The sequence below is a fragment of the Apteryx rowi genome, unplaced genomic scaffold, assembly GCF_003343035.1.
Source record: "Apteryx rowi isolate R43461 unplaced genomic scaffold, aptRow1 scaffold_685, whole genome shotgun sequence".
NCBI classification, from domain to species: Eukaryota; Metazoa; Chordata; class Aves; order Apterygiformes; family Apterygidae; genus Apteryx; species Apteryx rowi.
In genome coordinates, this window is record NW_020450966.1 from 355,267 (window position 1) to 375,662 (window position 20,396).

The 20,396-nt window shown below is 38.9% G+C and overlaps 1 protein-coding gene across 1 annotated transcript; it reads left to right on the plus strand.

Moving 5' to 3' along the window:
• Positions 1-312: 312 nt before the first annotated feature.
• LOC112975716 (elongin-A-like) lies at positions 313-20,085 on the plus strand. The gene is made up of 11 exons (XM_026086139.1): positions 313-390; positions 8,415-8,471; positions 10,323-10,435; positions 11,556-12,249; positions 13,707-13,806; positions 14,670-14,834; positions 15,166-15,263; positions 16,061-16,241; positions 16,665-16,788; positions 19,650-19,768; positions 19,903-20,085. Exons 1-11 carry the CDS (start codon positions 313-315, stop codon positions 19,962-19,964), a joined length of 1,791 nt encoding a protein of 596 aa, XP_025941924.1. The 3' UTR covers positions 19,965-20,085.
• The last annotated feature ends 311 nt before the right edge of the window (positions 20,086-20,396 follow it).

Below are 20,396 nucleotides of genomic sequence, written 5' to 3' on the forward strand. Positions count from 1 at the left end.
CACATTGTGTGCGGACATGTGTTAGCAATTTCTTCCAAAAAAGGGGGGGGGAGAAGGGGGGACGACGCAGTGGAACAGGGCAGAAAGCAGTGGAAGGAAAAGAGAAGGTATGAGCACCCCGGGCACCCGCAGCACTCCAGGACCAGGGGCCGAGGCGAGGCCGGCGGGGCCCGGCCCTGCCCTGCCCTGCCCTGCGGCGGGGGGCAGCGGCGGGCGGCGCCGCCTATGGCGCGACGGGCGCTACTACAAGAGCGGCGGCGGGGGCGGGCGGCCCGGCCGAGGCGAGGCGAGGCGAGGCGAGGCGAGGGCGCCATGGCGGAGGGGCAGAGCGCCACGCGCAAGGTGCTGCAGCTGCAAGCGCGTCTCGGCCGCGCGCAGGAGCCCCGAGAGGTACCGGGCGGCGGCCGCCCCCGAGGGCACGCCGGCGGGGAGGGCGGCCCCCCGTGCTCCGGCTCCGCCTCGAGCGGCGGGCCGGCCCAGCGCCGCGGTGCTTCTGCGCGGCCGCGCTGGGCACGGGAGGCGTTGCTCCCCCTCAGGGGCGGCGCGCGTTCGTGGCGCCGCAGCGTGCGCGGGGAGGCCGTTAACAGCTGTGGTGGGCGCCGCGCGCGGCCTCGCTCCTGCCGCTGGCCCTGCGCGGCGTGCGGCGCGCTGGAGAAGTCAGGCTGGCCTGGAGTGCGCCCTCCTTTGTAGTGTTTGGCATCCCCGCTTCATGGCTGTGTGGATTATATGTGTATATACATACCCCCCCACACACATACCCCCACAGCAAATGTTGAGTGAGGTATGGGTAGAGTTTGGTGGGAGGGTTTTTGGAGGGTGGGAGTGTGGGGGGGTGCTCACCTAGCTGAGGTCCCGCAATTTCTTCCTTAGTTCTTGCTGCTTGGCTGCATTGAGTACAGAGGGGGATCTTTTTGCTGAATTTAACTAGTTGAATGTGCTATGTCCATAAGGTGCTGCTAGTATGTGTTTTAATGAAATCCTGGTTCCTCTTGCTGGCTGTGACAGGTTTTTGTGGAGGCACTCTGTGAGCTGATTTTGAAAACTTTACTGAGGTCACAGGTCTCTGCTTTATTTGCCCCCTGGTTATGACCTGGAAGGAGTCAAGGAATGCTAGATGGTGTTCAGATTGTCTGTGATTATTTTCCATGTTGATAAGTGCTAAAAACTTCCTTTAAGTAACCAAGAATTCCTGCATAGAATCAGATGACAATAAAAAGGGCTACTAAAAGTAGATATAATGTCATTACATCTAAAACATCCTCTGCGTAACAGGCACTGCTAGTTATGTGTGCAGTCCTGTCAACCTGACTAGAAATGCAAGTCATAGCTGCTGAGGTTCATAAAAGCTTTTCTTCATGAAATAGGTGTGTTTGTTTGTTTTAATGGCATGCAGCGAAAAGTGGGAAGTGTCAGATCTTGCATTATTATTCTTGGTACAGGAAGAACAAAGCTTCTCTTATCTCTGAAAGAAATTAAACAACCTGTAGGACAGCAGGACTGCTCGGTAGCTGCAAGATCTAGATAAGGCATCCTTGAAACAAGCAAGCATCGGGTGAAAGATGGACCGGAGGGAGCAGCCTAAGGAAGCAGTGCTTGACACCAGTAGATACACTGGAGAGAGGGCGATAAGCACAGGCTCTGGGGAGGGAAGGCTACCCGGACACTGCGTCCTTCACCGGCCACAGTATCTGAACAGCAGCCCATCTCTTACCTGAAGGGCAGTAAGCCCCAAATTTGACTTGCTGTTTATTAAGTTATGTTTGACTGAAGAGAAGTGGATTCAAAAGGTACTGAGGTTTGAATTCAGTTGGCAAAGTAACAGAATACGTTTCCTGTGACAGATTTCTAAGATGTTGGAACTTGATACAACTTTGTGAAGGCAATTTGGAGGCAGAGAGCAGCTGTATGGTTTAATATTCATGGTACTTGATAGTTAATAAACTTGAAAAGCTTAGTTATTACATTCATATATACTGTTTGTCTTCAAAGTGTGTATGCATATACATATATATGAAATAATGATTTTTTTTCTTTGCCAATAATGCTTTATCTTCACAAATGCCAGTGTTGTAGACTATAGTTGTCCTAAATGCAAACATCTGTGCGCAGTTACTTTTTCAGATATTTTAATTTGCAGTTCAGCAAAACTAAAATCTTTTCTTGCACTACAGAAATGATCAGACTTTACAGTCTTTAGATTCTTTAATACTTGGGGTTGGTGTTGAAATGCCATTCTGAACAAAAGCAATTGAAAGGGAATGGAGAGAAACAGTTCTAGCAGTAATTAAGTTTCCTAGGTGATTTCAAAACAACAAATTTCAAAACACATGCAGTTCATAAGTGAAAATATAAATACTGTGTTGCAGATGTGGCTTTATTAAGGGAGGAGACACAGCTTTTCTGTGGTATGGCGAAGAGCAGGTGCTGCATAAATTGGGACTAATGGTGGTGCTGCAGCACTTCTACTCTCCCTGGTAAAGCTGTATCTAACAAAATGGAAGTAGTTATGGAAAACGGGGGCTAGGGAACGGAGGGAAAGGGAGAAACTGGTAACTGTAAACTGGCAGACATGAAATGCACTGTTAATAAAAAGTAAATCTAGTAATAAAAAAAATCTGTGATTCTTTCATTTAAAGACTATGGGAAGTGTTTTAAACACATGTGCAAAGGATAATAAATAAATAAAGTATGTAGGTAAGTGTTGATGTTGTCAAATATTTCTGTTCCATACTTGAGAATAATCTTTGTCTAATCTTTTTACTTTATTAATAATTACTAAATACTTTCTGATCTGACAATAACTAGGAAGGATGCAGAATATCAATTGCTCATGTTGAAAGGTTCTTAGTATGTAAAATTTAATAGCTGATCCACTGAATTTTCAGAGAAATGACCAAAGAATGAACAGAATTAGTGAGTTAGATACTTAATGAATTTCAGGATATTAGGAAGGTTTTGCAGGACTGGAAAAATGCTATAGTGACAGTGTTTATTCAGGCAAATGAAATGATCCATGTCACTGACATCAAAGTAATACACTGAGCAGCTTCACAATTGTGCATATAAGACAGCGGGTGTAGAACTAAAGAATGGTATCATGGTCCATGCTACTCGGTGAGACTTCATGTAGCTATTCTTGCCAAATTCATCTTAAATTGTATTCAGCTGACAGCAACTGTCATAAATACACTGAAGTCTTAAGGCATTTGACTTCTGTATGATGTTGATTACAGTAGCAATGTATGGACCTGATGAAATATACAGAATGGATTTAAAATACACTCACCAAAAATAAGTGAGAATCCTCAAAGAATGTTTCTGAGGGGAGATCATGCATCTGTTCTTGACATGATGTAGTTCAAATCTTTCTTCATTTAGAAGAAAGCAAGCGTTGTAGGAAATGTTGCAAATACCGCAGTTATTTGTGTCAAATGAAGAGGACTTCTAGAAAACAACCTTGATCTTGTGGTAGGCTACATTCATTTCAGCAACATGCATTTTAACACGGCTCAGTGGAAAGTCACAGCTAGGAGCCATGAATCTAGGTCACTCAGGATAGGAGACTGTATTTTGGAAAGCATTGACTCAGAAAATTATTTGGAGCTCTGATGTATTACCAGTTGAGCACGAAATTGCAGTACAAKGTAGTGGCTTATGGAATAAATGCCATCTTTGGGTAGCTTAGCAGGGTTATGTTATTACTACTATATAGTAGTAGAGGGACAATCACAGGAATATTATGTCCTGTTCTGGGGACTGTTTTTTAAAAAACAATGCTGACAAGCTGGAAAGATTTTCAAACAGCTACAGAATAACTATAGCTCTGACTAGCATAATTTACTTAAGCTAAAGAACTTGGTCAGTCTGTTTAACCTTAATGGCAAAGAGGTAAAGTATATGATCAGTCTCTAAAATCCCTGTGTTGTATAAGATGTTTGAAAGGAGAAGACTCCTTTGTTTAGTGGAAAGAAATAATGAGATTCAGTAGCTGAAAAACAAACCCAGACAAATTTTTAGGGAAACCAGAAGACTGGCTTTTGCTGGTTGGGGTGTGTGTGTGTATATATATATATATATTTTTTTAAGGCAACTGAGCATAGGAAGGACTTGAATGTGTTAGCTTTTTCTAACCTGCTGTTTTCTAAGACTTGATATCCTTTCAAAGGAGGCATCTATCTCAGCCAGATGTTATGGACTTGATGTGGAAATTGCCTGGTGAAATTTCATTCTGTGTTACAGAAGAGAGCAAGCTAAATAATCCTGAGGATCCGTTCTGAACTTGGACTCTGAAAGTTGTTGGCTCTAAGTGGGTTGGATGTATACTACCTTAACAGCCTCAAGGTTCTCAGAATCATTAAACGGCTATTTCATTTTGCAGTTGTCAGGTATCTGTCTTAGAACTGAGGGAAATGTCATCTTTAATATTAAAGCTAAACAAATACCTTCTGTCTGTTAGAAAATGGATTTACATATATATAATACATGCACATATATGTGTGTGTGTTTTTCAATATATATAAAAATAACATTCAAAGGATATTGAATAGTATAAAATATTGATGCTGGGGATCAGTCATGCCTAGTCCAGACTGAAGATGCTTCCTCATGTGATGTGGAGAAGGCAAAAGTAACTTTAAGAGATATAACCAGCTAGTGAGCAAGGAAGAGGAGGGAAAAAGAGGAAGGAAGGAAGGGTGGGTAGGTGATGTTATTGTGGTGAAACATTCAGTCAGTCCCTTGATCACATGCTGCCTGAAGACCCATCTCTGGTGAATGGGTCCCATCTGTCCTGAGGGGTCTGGGATCAGCTAGAAAAAAACAGGAGACTATACAAGACTCTGGTAAGAGAGGCAGCAGCAACACTAGAGCAGTGAGAAGAGACCGAACTTGAAGCACCTGGCATCTGCTGATACCATGACTCTGCCTTCAGTCTGGACTCTGGAAATCTGTTTGCTCACATGCTTCTTACCTGCTGTTCATTGCTATTGCACTCTGCTCTGCAAATGCCTGCCTGCTTTTCCTCCTTCCCTTTGTCATAGGCTCAGGAGTGAGATATTATCTTTGTTTTCTGTCAGACCAGCATGTATGTGCCTGCTCTGTTTGACAATAAGACTCCACTTGTGTTATATCTTTACATTGCCTGAAGACCTGTGTCTTGGGCTTGACTTGAATGCCATTTATGGGAAAAATAACAGTTCTAAAGACTTTGAATCATCCCCTAGAAATCAGGAATTTGAGTTACATAGAACAGTTCAGAAATCATAGAGGTAACTTAAGTTCTTCAGGGTTTTGTAATCCTTTCCATTTCCTTTGTAAGTTTTTCCATGAGAGTATAGTTGATAGCAGTATGTAAGATAAAATAGTCTTAAAACCATCAAGGCAATGGAGGATTTAATATGTATTGCATGTATATGGAAAGACTTGAGGAAAAATTACTGGCTGCAGAAGAGCCAGGAGGACTACAACTTTCATGCTAAAAGGAATGGTTAGAGCAAGGCACCTTAACAAATCAATCTTCATGTTCTTTTTGAAAATCTGCTGCTAACAGACTTTGGATAAATTACTTTCTCTGTTTGCCTCAATTCATTCAATAAATGTAATGATGCACCATATGAATATCATGAAAAAGAAAAATCCTTAGAAGTTCAGGTTTTACAAGGAGCTTTAAGTTTCAGTGAAAAGCTTTACTATGTCCTATACTTCACAGTATACCTTTTTGTGGCCTTCACCAAAGTCTGGTAGGTATTTAAGCTTGGTATTTGCACTTAAAACCCACTAATCTTCCCGAGTCTTTGACAGAGAAATCAAAACTCTAGGAAATTATATAAATACAGAGTTTCTGAACTATTACTGAAGTTTGTCACAAATTAAATTCAATTGTTTCCAGATTGTATCTGTAAGTTTGGTTTCTAAATGCCAAGTGCTCTGACATCAGTAATTCTTACTGACAAGCTAGATACTGGCATTTACATTTCCCATTTATAGTACAAAGCAAATGGAACTATCTATCCTTTGGTGCTCCCCTACATACATAGCTGCTGATATCATTGCAGACTAAGCTATTCCCAGCTTTCTAGAGGTCAGGATCGCTTCTCTTAAAAGGACTGTCATAGTTTCTGATCAATTCTTTCTAGTTTATTTCTAATGAAAACSTCTTGCTTGTCTTTGCTAAATGTAATGTATTTCAAAAAAAGCAAAGCAAATAGTGTGTTCTTTGGCTTAAATTTTGAAAGCTTTGTCTTTCTTCAAAATGTGTTGACTTGTCATCTAGGTACTTTTGTAATTTAGTCTTTTTTGAAGTTGTATGAGTAGTTATTGCTTGGTACCTGAACCCATCTTAGAGTCTTCTGAAATGAACTCAGCTTTATAAATTAACTTAGTCAAAAACCCATCAAGAGGAAATACTCAAATCTTCCATTCTCTTTGTAGCTTGGTCAAAACATATCTTTAAATATTATTCTTCCGTGTCTAGTATTGTCTCTGAAGGCTCTAGAGTTATTCCTCTGGTTTGCACTGCTTGAGTGGCCAGTCATCCTCTATAGCAAAATACTTCATTTTGACTACAAAATAAATGAATGTGTGTAACTTTTTTTTCAATTGAATAAAAAATAAAACTGATACTGATAACTTAGTTTCTAACACTTGTGACTACCGTTATGAGCAAATGTGTTTTTGCCTACCTTTTTAAATGTGATCTTTGCATCACTTTTTTTTCTGATGGGAGTTATTTAGGAAAAAGTCTTCAGTTCAGCTTACAACATACATAGTCTGTATCTGTGAAGTGGCTGGTAGAAGTTAAATGTTAAGCCTGTATTATCCTCAGGAGGAAGAGTAGATCTCTTGAGATGTAAAATAGGTTTTAACTTTATTATATATATTCTTAGTACTACTGTCTGGTTCAGGGAATACCTTATTTTTAAACAGGAGATGAGCAGAACTTCACACTTTTTTGTGCTGGGTCCAGAATTTTGTTCAGGAAGGTGCTTTGTTTTGTTTTTAATAGGAATCCTGCCATTTTGTAGTTAGCTGCACTTTTTGAAGAAAGCTGATTTTTTTCAGATGAAACATCTGGTCCTGAGTGAAAGCCTTACTGTTATAGCTTTTCTCATGTTTTCCCAGGCTACAAAATACTTCTCCTGCATTTCTTTAGACCACAGAAATGGTATTGCAGAGTGAATGATTTGCAGGAAGAACTGCATGCCAGAAGTGTGGGTGGAATCCCATATTTTACACTGAATTTCACTGTGTACACTAGGTTCTACTTTTAATGTGCTATAGGTACTTCAGTGAAATTTAGAACAGTAGTGGAGAAAAATGTCCCCATAACACTATTTGTAATTTGTTTCTTCAAGCTTGCTGCTCAGTTATTTTTGTACCTCTTCCACCTCCTGCAACACTCTTTCAGAAGCCAAATCTAATATGATGAAAGACAGTTAATCTGTTATTTAAGTTATCATAGCTGTTATTATAGCTAAAAAGTTTCTGGGTAGTCTTTTTGCATCCTGGCAGGTCCCAGTCATTGCATTTAGAAATGGTAATGATCTGGAAAACTAGAGTAATATCCCAGACTTTGTTAAAGCCCTATGAGATGCTTTTACTTGAGTTGCACATTAATTCTATCCTCTATATAGCAACTGAGAAAAGAATTTTGTGAAAGATGAGGCAAATTGCTTGTGTGCAGTTGACTGAAATTCCTGTGCTGTGTACTATCAGATTGCTGAAGAAACTTGTACTCTATTTAAAAGTTAGACTTTTTTTATTAACAAAATGCTTTTCATTGGAAGCTGAGCTGTTCCGTATTAGAAAAATACTTTTCTGATTTGCTTAAAATGTTGTGGTTTTTTGTTTTGTTTTGTTTTTGGTAACAGATGTGTACTTTGTCAGGGTGAAACAAAGTAGCTGCTCTACCTTGATTTGTTTTTGTTAATGTACAAATAAAGTTTCAGAACTTTAACTTCTATTTTGGGTTATTGTAAACTGATTTCCCCAAGGCTGCTTTGTCCTTTCTTGGCCGTAACTGAAGAGGGGATGGATTGGGAGACTTGCTGCTTTTGCATGGTGCTGCTTCTGTGTAATGCCACTCTTGACTCAGTTCTGTGCCAAGCAATGGTCACCGGTAAACTAGGTGTGGAGGCATGTACGCAGTGTGTATTATGGGTTTAACATAATCTCTGCAGTGAGACATWTGTAGTTTCTGGTATTATTGAAATCTGGGTAAAGTAGAGCTGTACTGTATCCCAGCACAGATTTCCAGCATTGCCATTAGGTGCAGTGAAGGAATGCTTACCTTTTCCCCAAATTACTGGATGTTACTCAACACTTGAGTATTTTGGGCTGAACAGATGTGAATGAGGATGAAAAACAGGATAGAACATTAGATTTTTTTGAACAAATATTCATTTGTTTCCTTCCAGATTATAAAAACACTTAAGGGACTACAGGATTTGGATATAACACTGGACATTCTAGTGGTAAGTGACCAGTGATACATTTAACTCCTTTCTTAGTGTAAAGTTCAGGGGTCTGCAATCCCAGAAGCAGTGAGAACTGTTGCATTTTGCAATTTTGACTTTTAATCATGGCTCATTTAGAGCTCTCCATAAGGAACCATGGAGCCTTTTCCAAAAGCCAGCTGGAAGCTGGGCACACGATTTGACAAATGCAGYATTATGATCCCAGGGGTAGTACTGAACAGGGATCTGAACATGTAGAGAACACATTGCTTCTCAAGGTTGGTTTCTTCTCACTGTAAAACTGCTCTTGAGTCAATGTTAAAGGCAAAACAAATACAGATGATCCATGCTTTAGGTCAGTGGCTAAATCTTCTGTCTGTATCAGCAGTTCAAAATTAGTTTTTTATTTAAAGAGCAGGCATCCCAAATTATACATCAAGAATATTTGTGACTTGCTTGCATCATCACCCAAGCTGTATGCTATCAAATCTTATATTAGAAATCCTCACACTTGTCTGGGAAGCTTTTTGGTTATTGTGGAAAATGAGTCTATATTTTGAGATGAAGTAAAATGGTATTTCTAGTGGTTAGTTCTTCAGGGAGGAAGAGAAAAATGTGTGAATTAAGGTATTTTGGCCAGCTTATTCTGGCAATGGCATTTGTCTGCCTAAACTCAGTTTTACAGGAATCTAGCAATGCTTGCATGCTTTTATTAGAGAATGAAGTAATCTCATTGCAATTAATTGTTTAAATGGCAAATAATTAATGTTCCTGGCAGATTTGCATGTTATGATGTGACAGACTATGATGGAAGCTTTCAAGTGAGGTACAGGAAGGACAGGTGTTTTATAATTTAGAGTTCCACATAATTTTAATGCATTTTTTTAAGAACATAAATTAAATATCCCACATGAATAGTTTTAGAAAAACCTCCCACCAATGCTCTTGCATCTATTTCAAATAGACTGAATTTCCAAACAAGTATTCCTGAAATTACATGGAAGCTAACTCTCCTTAAAGTGAAAATATTTGTCTAAGGCCCTAAGGAATTCACAGGAATATCTTTCATTAGTTGGCAAGAGCATTAATAGGTTGCTATTGACTTACTGAATTCCACAGGTTGTGTGTTTCTTAAAAGTGAGAGTTTGTGAATCAGAGATACTTACTAATACAGGTTTTAAAAATTCACCTGTGATATTTGCATACCCCAAAAGTCTGCAGGACAGCTCTGCTTGGACACAACTCAGTAGAACAAGGCTTGAAGACATGAGGATAATGTGAAAATAATAGTGCTGGGGAAAGCAGAAAATGAATGTGACGAGTTTTAAATATCAAGGTTTTGTCTATAGCTGAAACTGTTTAGTCATATGAATTCCATTTCTCTGACCCCTCTCACCATACTAATCCTGGATGCATTTTATATGACAGTACAGCCAGCATAGATGCTCTCTAACATGCTAAACTAATCCATTCAAATTCCCTTTAGGCTTATGCAGGTATAATCTAATTCACTTCAGCAGCATGCATTTTAAGTCCTACTTCTGTGAACCTAAACATTCAAGGCAAGTGACATTCCTGAAACACATGCGTTTAATGGAGGGGAATAACTTTTTAGTTTTATAAATTACAACTGCATTTTGTGTTCCATAGTTTGGTTTTATACATGTGTGTGTATGCATATGTATATATGTGTGTGTGTGTGTCTGTATCTTTCAGTTCTGTTTGTTTGCAGTATAGAGTGTTYGTAATCTCATTAGCTGCGTTAAGACTTCCCTGACTACTAGGCTAAAACTGTTTGTAGCTGTTTGAGTTTTATTGGGATATTAATCATGATTTATTCCCCCATCTATCTTGCACTGTCTTCAATAGGAAACTGGCATAGGCAAAACAGTTAACAGTTTTAGGAAACATGCCACTGCTGGGAATGTAGCTAAATCCCTGGTAAACCAGTGGAAAAAACTTATCCCTCCAGAAAGTGAAAGGTAGGTGTGAGCTTACTTTATTTTTTCCCCCTTAAGTTAATTGTATTACAATTTTCCTAAATTTTCCAAGTTGTATTTTGTAAAGTGTTTGGAATGACAACTATGGATTATGACAAATGCATAAAATGAATGGATGAAGTGAATATTTATAATAAATGTTGGAAAACAAATTAAAGTGTTCAGTATGGGTCAGTTAGCCAGCCAACACTTGGGCTTTAACTGCTTCTTGATCAGCAGGAGTTCTTAGACCACAACTGGCATAAGTAAAGTCAGTGATGGGCCCTGCTCTTTAGTTCTGTAGGGATATAAGAATTTTCTTCTTGGCAATGAGGTGGTGGTTAAATGAGGCAGCTCTCTAGTGATTTGGTTATATATGGGGCTTCTGTAATATTCCTGTTGATTGTGGGGGAACTTTCCATGTTGGAGCAGCTGCACTGAACAGATGAGATTTCATCTCATAATGAAACAGCCACCACTGCCATCATCAGGTTGACTGTGCTTTAGATGTTTTGCAGTCCTCTTGAGGACAGTATGAGGCAGCTGAGCTAAGGAAAGTGTGACTTAGATTAACTTCAGTGGTGCATTTTAAATCCAGAGTTGTTCAAATAATAGGAAAGTGAAATCCCAGAACCTGTGATAAGCAAAGCGTACTGGCTGACACAAAACCCGTATCACCTACACAGCACTTCGTAAATTCTGTGCCACCTAGCCATTTTGCGTACCATCCCTGTTATAAAACATTCAGGGAAATTTGTGTAAAAACAGTGGACCAAGGCAAAGTTCAAGACTTTGTTCAAATAATACTATGTCAGATATTTCTCCTACTGATTTTTGTATTTCTCCTCCCCTTTTCTAGTAAGGAGCACCCAAGAAGTTGTCCTGTGTTTGTCTTGCTCTCACTTTTTGTTGCAGTAGTTGTTGGTGCTAGACTCAAGAGCTGCTTCTCTTGGTTTATGTGCTAATGTGGAAAAACAGTAAGAGCACAAGAGAGCAAAATTCTCTGCCACACTGGTTTAATGCTTTTAGTTTGACTAATGTAGGTAAAAAGATTGATTCTTCTTCAAGAAGTTACCTTCAGATTTAATAAGGGGACCTTCCCCCCCCCCCCTTTGTATTGCAGTGGTCACAGAGTTAAACAAAATACTGAAAAAGAGAAACATGAGACAAAATCTTCCATTTCCAAGGAGAATAAGCCTTCAGAGAAGTCCAAAGCATCTGTACTGGCCTCCAAAAGCTCTTCCATTTCTAAAAAGTTGAATAAGGAGCATACTCGTATGGAAAACAAACACAGAAGTGGAGATTCTGAGTCTCAAAAAGAATGTGATAGTAAAGAATGTAGCAGCAGTGGTTCTAAGCATGCTTCCCGGAGTGCCAATCCTAAAGCTAAAAAAAGTAGCTTTAAAGAGACAGCCTCCACAGACAGCAAAAAACTTTCAGAAAAGCAGCATTCCGCTGTAACCAATAAAGACTTATCCCACCTGAAGGAAAAAACTAGTAAAGGTACTTCCAAACAGAGAAATCCTAAGCATGTGAGGAAACCAAAACAAAAACTTGTCATGAGAAACAAGGCTGAATTACCTAGTGATGAGGAATTTGAGCCCCCTACTATGTCTTTTGAATCTTATCTTAATTATGATCAGGTTACAAATAAAAGAAAGAGGAAGGCTTGTTCTACAAGTAAACAGCCAAAGAAGCACAGTGAACAGAAGAGCAGCTCATTAACACAAAAGACTTCAAAATTTCCTCGTGCAAAAGAGGAAGAAGAAAATGTACAAAAATCTGAGGATGATCAGTCAGAAACTCCCAGTAAAAAGGTAAGCCACTGCATGGTTTGAACTAATGGCAAATAAACTGCAGACAGATAAGCTCTCTGTTCTCCTATTTTCAGTGAAATCCAACTGTATTTATTTTAAGCAACAGATTGCATGGTTCTGACATGTGAGCTGCATGGTGATTGCTAATAATTACAGATAATTGGGAACAAAAATGATTACTGCAAACCAGCAGTATACGATATTTGTCATGTATTTTAGGATGATTTTGTATGTGACAAATAGTCTTTTCTCTGATCAATATCAGCTAAACTGCTTTTTAACTATAAAGTAAAAGTGCTTAAGTATGGAAACCTGTACCCTTCATCCGTTCTTGGACTAGTTTGGTTTGTGAATATAGCAGCTGTTTGACTGTATAGCACAACTATTTTGTCAGATGTGGGGTTTTGGCAGCCAATGATAATGTCTGTCATGGAACGAAACAGATTTTTTTTTTCCTTTAATGCATTAAAATAAAGCACAGCATTGCTTATAGAAATAGCTTATGCATGTTTTTAAAGTGAAGTATCCTAGTCCCGTGAAGTAGAAGAAGCTTAGGTGGCTCCTCTGAACTGAGGCAGATCTAAGCACATTGAAGAGACCTCTAAAGTCTAATAAATATATTTTATCCTTACCATGATGTGATAGCTCCATGCTTTATTTATTGTGGAACATCTACAATCTGAATATGATACCTTCTGTCCCAAATCGAGAAATATTAATGTAGAGGTTTGATCAATGATATTCCAGCATAAACTGTTTGAGTAAATGATATCTTGGATGTGTAAGTAATCAGGAAACTTTTCAAGGATATTGAAATGAAGTTCAGGGAGATGCAACCCAAAATTTGCAAGTGCTTACCTTAAATAAGGCCTTGGGTGTCTTCCAATTTATATTTTGCACATAGTGCTGAGCATCTGTAGTGATCTGTACTTATCATGCTCCCTAATTCTAAAACTGTTTTTTAAGGGAAACAGTTGATAGTTATCCGTGAAATGTGTAGATTAAATGGCTTACCAGCATAATATAGGAGACCTGCTAGAAACAGATATAAAGCTGTTTACTTTTTTGTCATCTTCTTTTGTGACATTTAGCCTGCCTTTAAACACTTAACTGTTGTTTTGTCGTCTTTCAGTTTTGTCTTGTTCACTGCACCCCTCTAACCTCAGTAACGGTTTAGCTGAAAGCCTGTTAGCTGAACACATCTGTTCCGTTCTTTAGTCCCCTCTTATGCACGGATTGCAGATATCCCACAAAGTTCCTTTTGTGATGTGGTTTTGGCAAGTAGAGAATGAAAGGACGCACTGAAAAGTAATCCAGTGAGTAAATATTAGTGCAGAAAAGCAATAATTCTGGTTATCCTAGGTAACTCTTTTGGATTTGCTTATGTATTGTATATTTTAAGCCTTAATAAACTCAAATTTGGAATGGTCAAGTAATGTTTCCTTGACTGTATACAGGCCAAGATGGCATCCCTCCAAGATCTTCTTAATACTCCACTGCCTAAATTTCTGCCAGGCATCTCAGTCTCTTCTCCCCCATATGCTGCTGAGTTTAAAGGTAAGTTGTATACAAGGCTGATTAAATGTTAAACATACAGTGCAGTTTTTACAGCTTTGTCTAGGGGCAGCTTTATCCTCTTTCCTAATAAAACATATTAGCTCATCTTTCCATGTTAAAGGAATACCTGTCCTTCACTTGCTCCCATGTAGACATTATTCTGAATCTGAAGGGAACTATAAAGGCTTCCTCTTACAGTCTGCTAAATATGGAAATGTTGTGAAAGGTTACCACAGTTGTAGAGAAGGTATAGATAAGGTAGCCATTCTACAGGCTCCTTCTAGCTTTACTTCTTTCTATATCTTGTAGCAGAGGTAGCATTAGTAGAAATTTGCTTAGATAAAAGATATACAGAAAGCTTCAGTTGTAGCTTCAGCATGGGGACTTTATTAGCATCCTTATATGTAGGTGTCAAAGTGCTGGTGACTCCACTTGCAGCTTCTGTGAGGTTGCAATGGTTTGACATCACTCCGATCTTGAAATATGACTGCTATTGCAACTTTAAGCTGCTCTAGGATAACTCAGTAACATCAGTAATATGCTGCAGATTGGTAACTAAGGGTCCAATCTAGATGTGAATACAACTTATGTAGATCTGAATTAACTTGTCTAAGGCTAGTTTGGTTAGGTGCAGCTTAGTTGTGCTGTAGGTACTGTCTTGCTATTAGAAAATGATGAATGGACTTCTGTAACATATAGTATATGTAAAAGACTAGAACTGATGCAGTAACTTCATATTCCAAGGAAAGTTAATGTACCTGTATCATACCAGCTGTGTTTCTCTCAAGGCTGAAAGTGTAAAGCATTTTAAAGTTTTCAGAGGTAAAAAGCCCTGTCTGATGCTTTGCTTGTAACTTCTCTAGCACCTGTTTTAGAAGCACCCCAGCAAGTCAGTGAGACAGTTCAATTCACAGGACGGAGACTGAACTCTAAAATGCAAGTTTACTCTGGCTCTAAAACAGTCTGTCTTTCAAAGATGCTTACACTGTATGAACAGTGCATCCGTGTGCTTCAAAATAATATTGACTGTGAGTACTTTAATAAGGGCTTTAACAGGTTGTTCCTGAGTGATCAAGAAATTGTTTATTCCCTTGGATCAACAGAGAGGGGAGGAGTACATATCAGTAAAGATGGGGGAATAGCAATTCAAAGATGCTTTCTCTATCCTCAGATATCACTGCTAATCAGTATATAATTGCTGACTTACAAATTTTTTCATCCCGTGACTTCAGAACATGTGTTCTGTTGGGTGTTTGCTAAAATAAAACTGTATTTTTATTATCTTTAAACTGTTAGGTAAGTGGTGTTGCCCATTTAGTAAAATAAACATGATACTGAAATTACTGTCCTTCTTTGTAGCACTACATGAAGTAGGAGGCGTGCCCTTTGAAATTCTTGAGCCTGTGCTAACGCGTTGCACACCAGAGCAGTTGTTTCGAATAGAGGAAAGTAATCCGGTAACTCTTCCTTGTTAAATTCAGGGCACCACAAAGGATGCTGAACATCTTTTTCTGCCTTCTTTGCACCACTTCTGATAAAGATTCTCCACAGGTTACACTTTTTCTGCTCTGTATATTTATTTCTTTGAATTCAGCTATCATTATCAAGCCCTTCTTTCTCCACTGTCAGGGTTTAAAGCATTTGGGAAAATCGTTAGTGGTTACTAAGTGAAAGCCAGTGTGGGTAGAAAAGTATTTCTGTTTCTAAAAATTAAAAAAAAAAAATTGCCACTGAAATAGCTAGGGAAGGCATGGTAGAACAAATCTGTTTTCAAATTAAAAACTGTTAAGGCTGCAAAGCGTATGAATCGGGAAATATTTTTGGTGAGATTTCATGCATGTGGTAGGCCTCTTACCTATGATGTTAGGACTTCAGCTCCACAATGTCTTTCAACATTGAGGTTCTGAGCATGTGATGCCTCTTAGTGCAAGTCACCCACTTCTCTACATGCCTGAAATTGAGAGCTGCTGTGGCCTGGGCCTGTCCTAGATACCAAAGTCTAGCCTGTAAGCATGGCTCATTAACTCAGGCATAGAGCTCTGCTCTCTGAAACTATGTAGTTTCTAGACTGCAGTCAGCATCTCTGCATGGCATTGCTGTACTCCTTGTGGATGTACCAGTGAGTCAACACATGCTGTGGGTTTTGTTCTGCACCTCTTGCCGCTGGGCAGTTGGGCTTTGTCTATGAGGCAGGTGCTCCTCAGAATATTACTTTTAAATCTTTGATTTTAAAATACCTTGTGTTCAAACCAAGACATTCACAGAAGAGTCAGACCACTTGTGGAAGAAACACTGTCAGAGGGATTTTAAAAATGAGGGCCTCCTGGAATATGAGTCTTGGCGTGAAATGTACTTGAGGCTCTTCAATCAGAGAGAAGAAAAACTGAAGATGCTTACAAAAAACATTCTCTCAGCTCAGTCTGAGAAACCAAAAGGTAGAATCTGTTGGTATTTCTTCAATTTTCAAAACCCATTTTTTTCTGCTATTCTTGACACTTACTATGTAGTGTTTAGTGGTTTGTTTGCACTGAGAAATAATGCTATAATTGTAGGAGAAGACATTATGCAAGCACGCTGTTTCTTTTAAATTAGAAGTTGCACGTAATGTATTGTGTTAGTGCATGTGTTTATTTTAATACACTCACTCAGCGTGCTGTAGACAAATCTGACCTTGGTTTAGAATAAGGATTCTGTATTGCATTCTTATATTGTTGCTATAATTATAAGTATCCAAACTAGTTAATATAAAGAAAGACTGTATGCAGCCTGTATACAACTTGCCATTGTTCAGTTACTACTTTAGTACTGGATTCTGCTTTCCTGAGTGAAAGACATGTAACTCCTTGCTTCTGTATTAGGCCGTCAAGTGAAAATGGCTTACATGAACAGTGTGGCAAAGCCACCCAGGAACATTCGGCGGCAGCAAGAAATCCATGGGACAGCAGGATCTGTCACTCAACTTCATCCCATAGAGAAGTACAAGTAAGTGTTCTGTCTGGTGCTTTTAATTTAAGATTACATGTTTGTCAGCACGAAAGCTTGCTAGCAAATTATTTTTGAGGTGGTAAATAGCGCTCTCTACTTCTCTTTTTTTTTTTTCTTTTAAACGTCAAGTGTCAGTGCTGAATTCATCCTTTCAGAGTGATCTCCAGGTTATGTTAATGCCACTTGACATCCTGGGGAGATTCCAGTTTTCATGTTCTGTATTTATAACCCTGTGTAGTAGTCTTGCATGTTCTACTGATCTCATAAAATCAGCATCAGCTGTCCAGAGTGAATCTCAGCAACTGTTAATATATTTGATCATGGGTTTCTGCTTTGGCAGCTTAAAGGAGAGTCTGCAACAATCAGTAGCGATAGCAAACACTTATCACTGAAGGAAGAAAAAAATGATTCCTCAAATGTTTCCTTTGTACAGCACAAATACAAGTTTTCCTTGTGACAGACTACTTCAGGAGAGTTCAACAGTCATGGGAACCAAAGCTGAGATCTAGGACTTATCCAACCATCCCTACAAGCCTAACAAACTCTAAGAGGATGGCCTCAATAGGAAGACACCAGCTTCTGCTTCTTCTTCCTTTCCCACCTATGCAGTGAGAAGAGAGCTATTTTTATTACTGTTTGTATATCTGCTCTCATCAGAGGGAAAAATCAGCAGTTTAATTTAAAAGATGCCATGGGTTGATGGGTTCATGTGCCGGCAGTTGGACTAGAAAAGCTGTGGGGAGTCTTCATACTGCCTCAACATGGATATCTTAAGCTGTGGTCGCTCATTCTGCTATGTCTGCTGTAGAGTGTGGTGCCCTACCTTTTCCTGATAGCCTGTGGTTGTTCCTGTATTGGCATAACTGCTCCACAGCTTAGCTCAGTTAGAATGATGCCTTCTGGGGAAAACAGAATAAATCTGCTTTACTTTGAATTGAATTAGGGAACAGTTATGCAGGCTGACAGACATGTGGGCAGACGTCTGGGAATGAGGAGGATAAAACTTAGCTGTCACAAAAATGCTGCGAGACTGACTAGTATAGCTGAAAATGTCAGCAGAGTCATTTTAAGTAGCTTCTGACCTCACACTGCAGGGCCAGAAGTTGTGCTGAGTAGTTGCTCTTGTGCCCCATACTGTAAACTAGATAACTGAACTGACCTGAGTTTATTGGGGGGGAACTACAAAACCTTGGGAGAATGTATTTAAGAAAAATCTGCTTGTTTCAGAAACTTGATTTACAGTCTAACAGCTTTCTTTATTGGTCAAGATAAGAGGGTTGTAAGTGGTGGTACTAGGGCAGGAATAAGAGCCTGGATGCAGGAACTTCTTGAAATCAACTTTTACACCGTAGTTTGTGTAGCAGCACCTTTAGATGCCTAAATTAGGAAGCTTCTTTCCAGGCTGTTGCTATTATCAGTGAAAAGATAATTTCCCCAAAGTGATAGCTCTTAAGCTATCTTCAAGTTAGTCTTCTGCTTTCAGTTGTCCTTTGGGAGGGTGTATCTATGTACAGAAGGACTAGCACTTCCCATTTAAGTGCTTAAAGTACAGTGTAAATACCCTTTTTGCTTCAGTGCTGGACCATCATCTACTCAAAGCCCTGCACAGTCTTCTCAAACATGATAAATTAGAAAGAACTGCTGTTGTGTGAAAGAAGCCATAAGGAGGGTCATTGCTCTGCCTTCTTGAGAAACAAGAGTTTGTTCAGGCACAGTGAGTTCATTGCTTTGACCATACCCTCTGTAAACCTTCTGTCAGTTTTGCAGGTTGTAGGATAGCTGAAGTCTTCATTTATCGTGCTGGTCTCACAGGAGCAAAAAAGGTCCTGTGGCACATGTGCAGATCGCTAGTTGTAGTAGGTAGTTGTATTTGCAGTTCAGAATGCAGCAGTATACATTTATCTGGCATACGTTAACTGGCAGAAAATTTTAGTGACTAATTTTGAGGTGTACAAGGCTGTCCAGATCAGTGATGTGATCCTGAGACAGTTAAATGCTGTGTTTGTTAAACTGTCTTTAGCAGTAGTCATCAGGTCTATGTCTGAGACTTTCTCCATCTTTGTTCTGTTGATTGAGTACTCTAACCTAATACTTAGGGCTAGTTATTGTGTATTTTTCCTAGACATTCCTAACTTTAAAAAGCACAGAAAACTCATTGTGTAAATTTGCCCTTGAGGGGTAAATGACTTGCAATAGTTGTTAATTAGCTGCTGTATTTTCATGTGGGGAGACAAGTGGGGGATGAGTTGGATTCTTTRTATGGCTTTGTATTTCTAAGGTGATAAGTAGCTAATGCAGATTAATTTCAACCTAAAAACATCTGTTCTGGAGGATGTAAAAGGGGATTTCAGTCAGCGCTGACAACATTGCAATAAAAAGAAAAGCTTCCACTTTGCATTGTGGACTCACCTTTTTGGCAGATAGCTTCCTTAGTCGCTGGTTCAGCTGTGTTCAAAAAGAAAAATAAACATGCAAAGAACAAACACAGGTCATAGGAGAATCCATTATGAATCACAGTGGTATTACTAAACATTTTATTGGCTTGTCACAAATTCTGATTATTTAGTTTTTAAGACAAGAGACTCATCAAACTTAATAAATGAATATTTGTGTAAGAAGGGACTAGATGACCTCGTGAGGTCCATTCCAACCTGATTTATCCTATGATTCTAAATGTAACAGTGGTCACAAGACAGACTTGATAGAGAAGAATACTGTCCTCAGCCTATTAGTATGAGCTATAAAGTCTCGAATTTTTGTGACAAGTAACTAACTTCTATTTTTTTCAAAAAATGAGCTAGAGCAAATGTTAGTTTAATACAAAAAGCTAACTTTTTTCCATTTTCCTGTTTTAAAAGAACAAGGATTCCAGAAATCAGAGACAGATATAACACTTCATCAAATTCAAACTCTACTAGCAACAGTGGAAGTTCCAGCTCAAGTGGAATGACTCAAGATGGGAAGAAGCCTGTAAAAAGTAAATGAATTTTCTAAAATTATCAAAATAATTGTTTTAACTCACTGACTATTAATGTATGGTTAATATTTATGCTAATGTCACCTTAAGTCACTTGTAGCTATAATCCTAACTGATTTTTTTTGTCATTGAAGGAATTGCACCAATTATGAGGAAAACTTTGAAAGCGTTCAAGAATAGAGTTGGACGACGATAAAATGAGGCTATGTATTTGAAGCTTATGTAAATAATGATATATCATGTTACAGCTAATGAAATTTAACTAGTTAATGTAAATCTCATTCAATTTGCCTTTAGTTAAAAATAGTTATGAAATGTTTCAGGAGCAAGTGATTTGCAATAAAAAATCACCTCCCTGACTTCTTTCATATTGCTGCTTCCTTCTGATTCATGAATGAGGAAAAACTGAATTGAAATGAGGTCAGTACACACTAGTGACAAATCATTTGGTGTAGACTTTCACAGATGCAATCTTTCTCAGTTTATGTACATATTGCATAAGTTTCTGATAGAAGCACTTAAGCTGGTGGTATATTTTGCCAAGGTTAAAACAAATCTCGTAGGAGTGGTCACAAGGTGTACATAGGTATAATTGCAAAGAGATCTAGCTGTCTCTAACACTAACTTT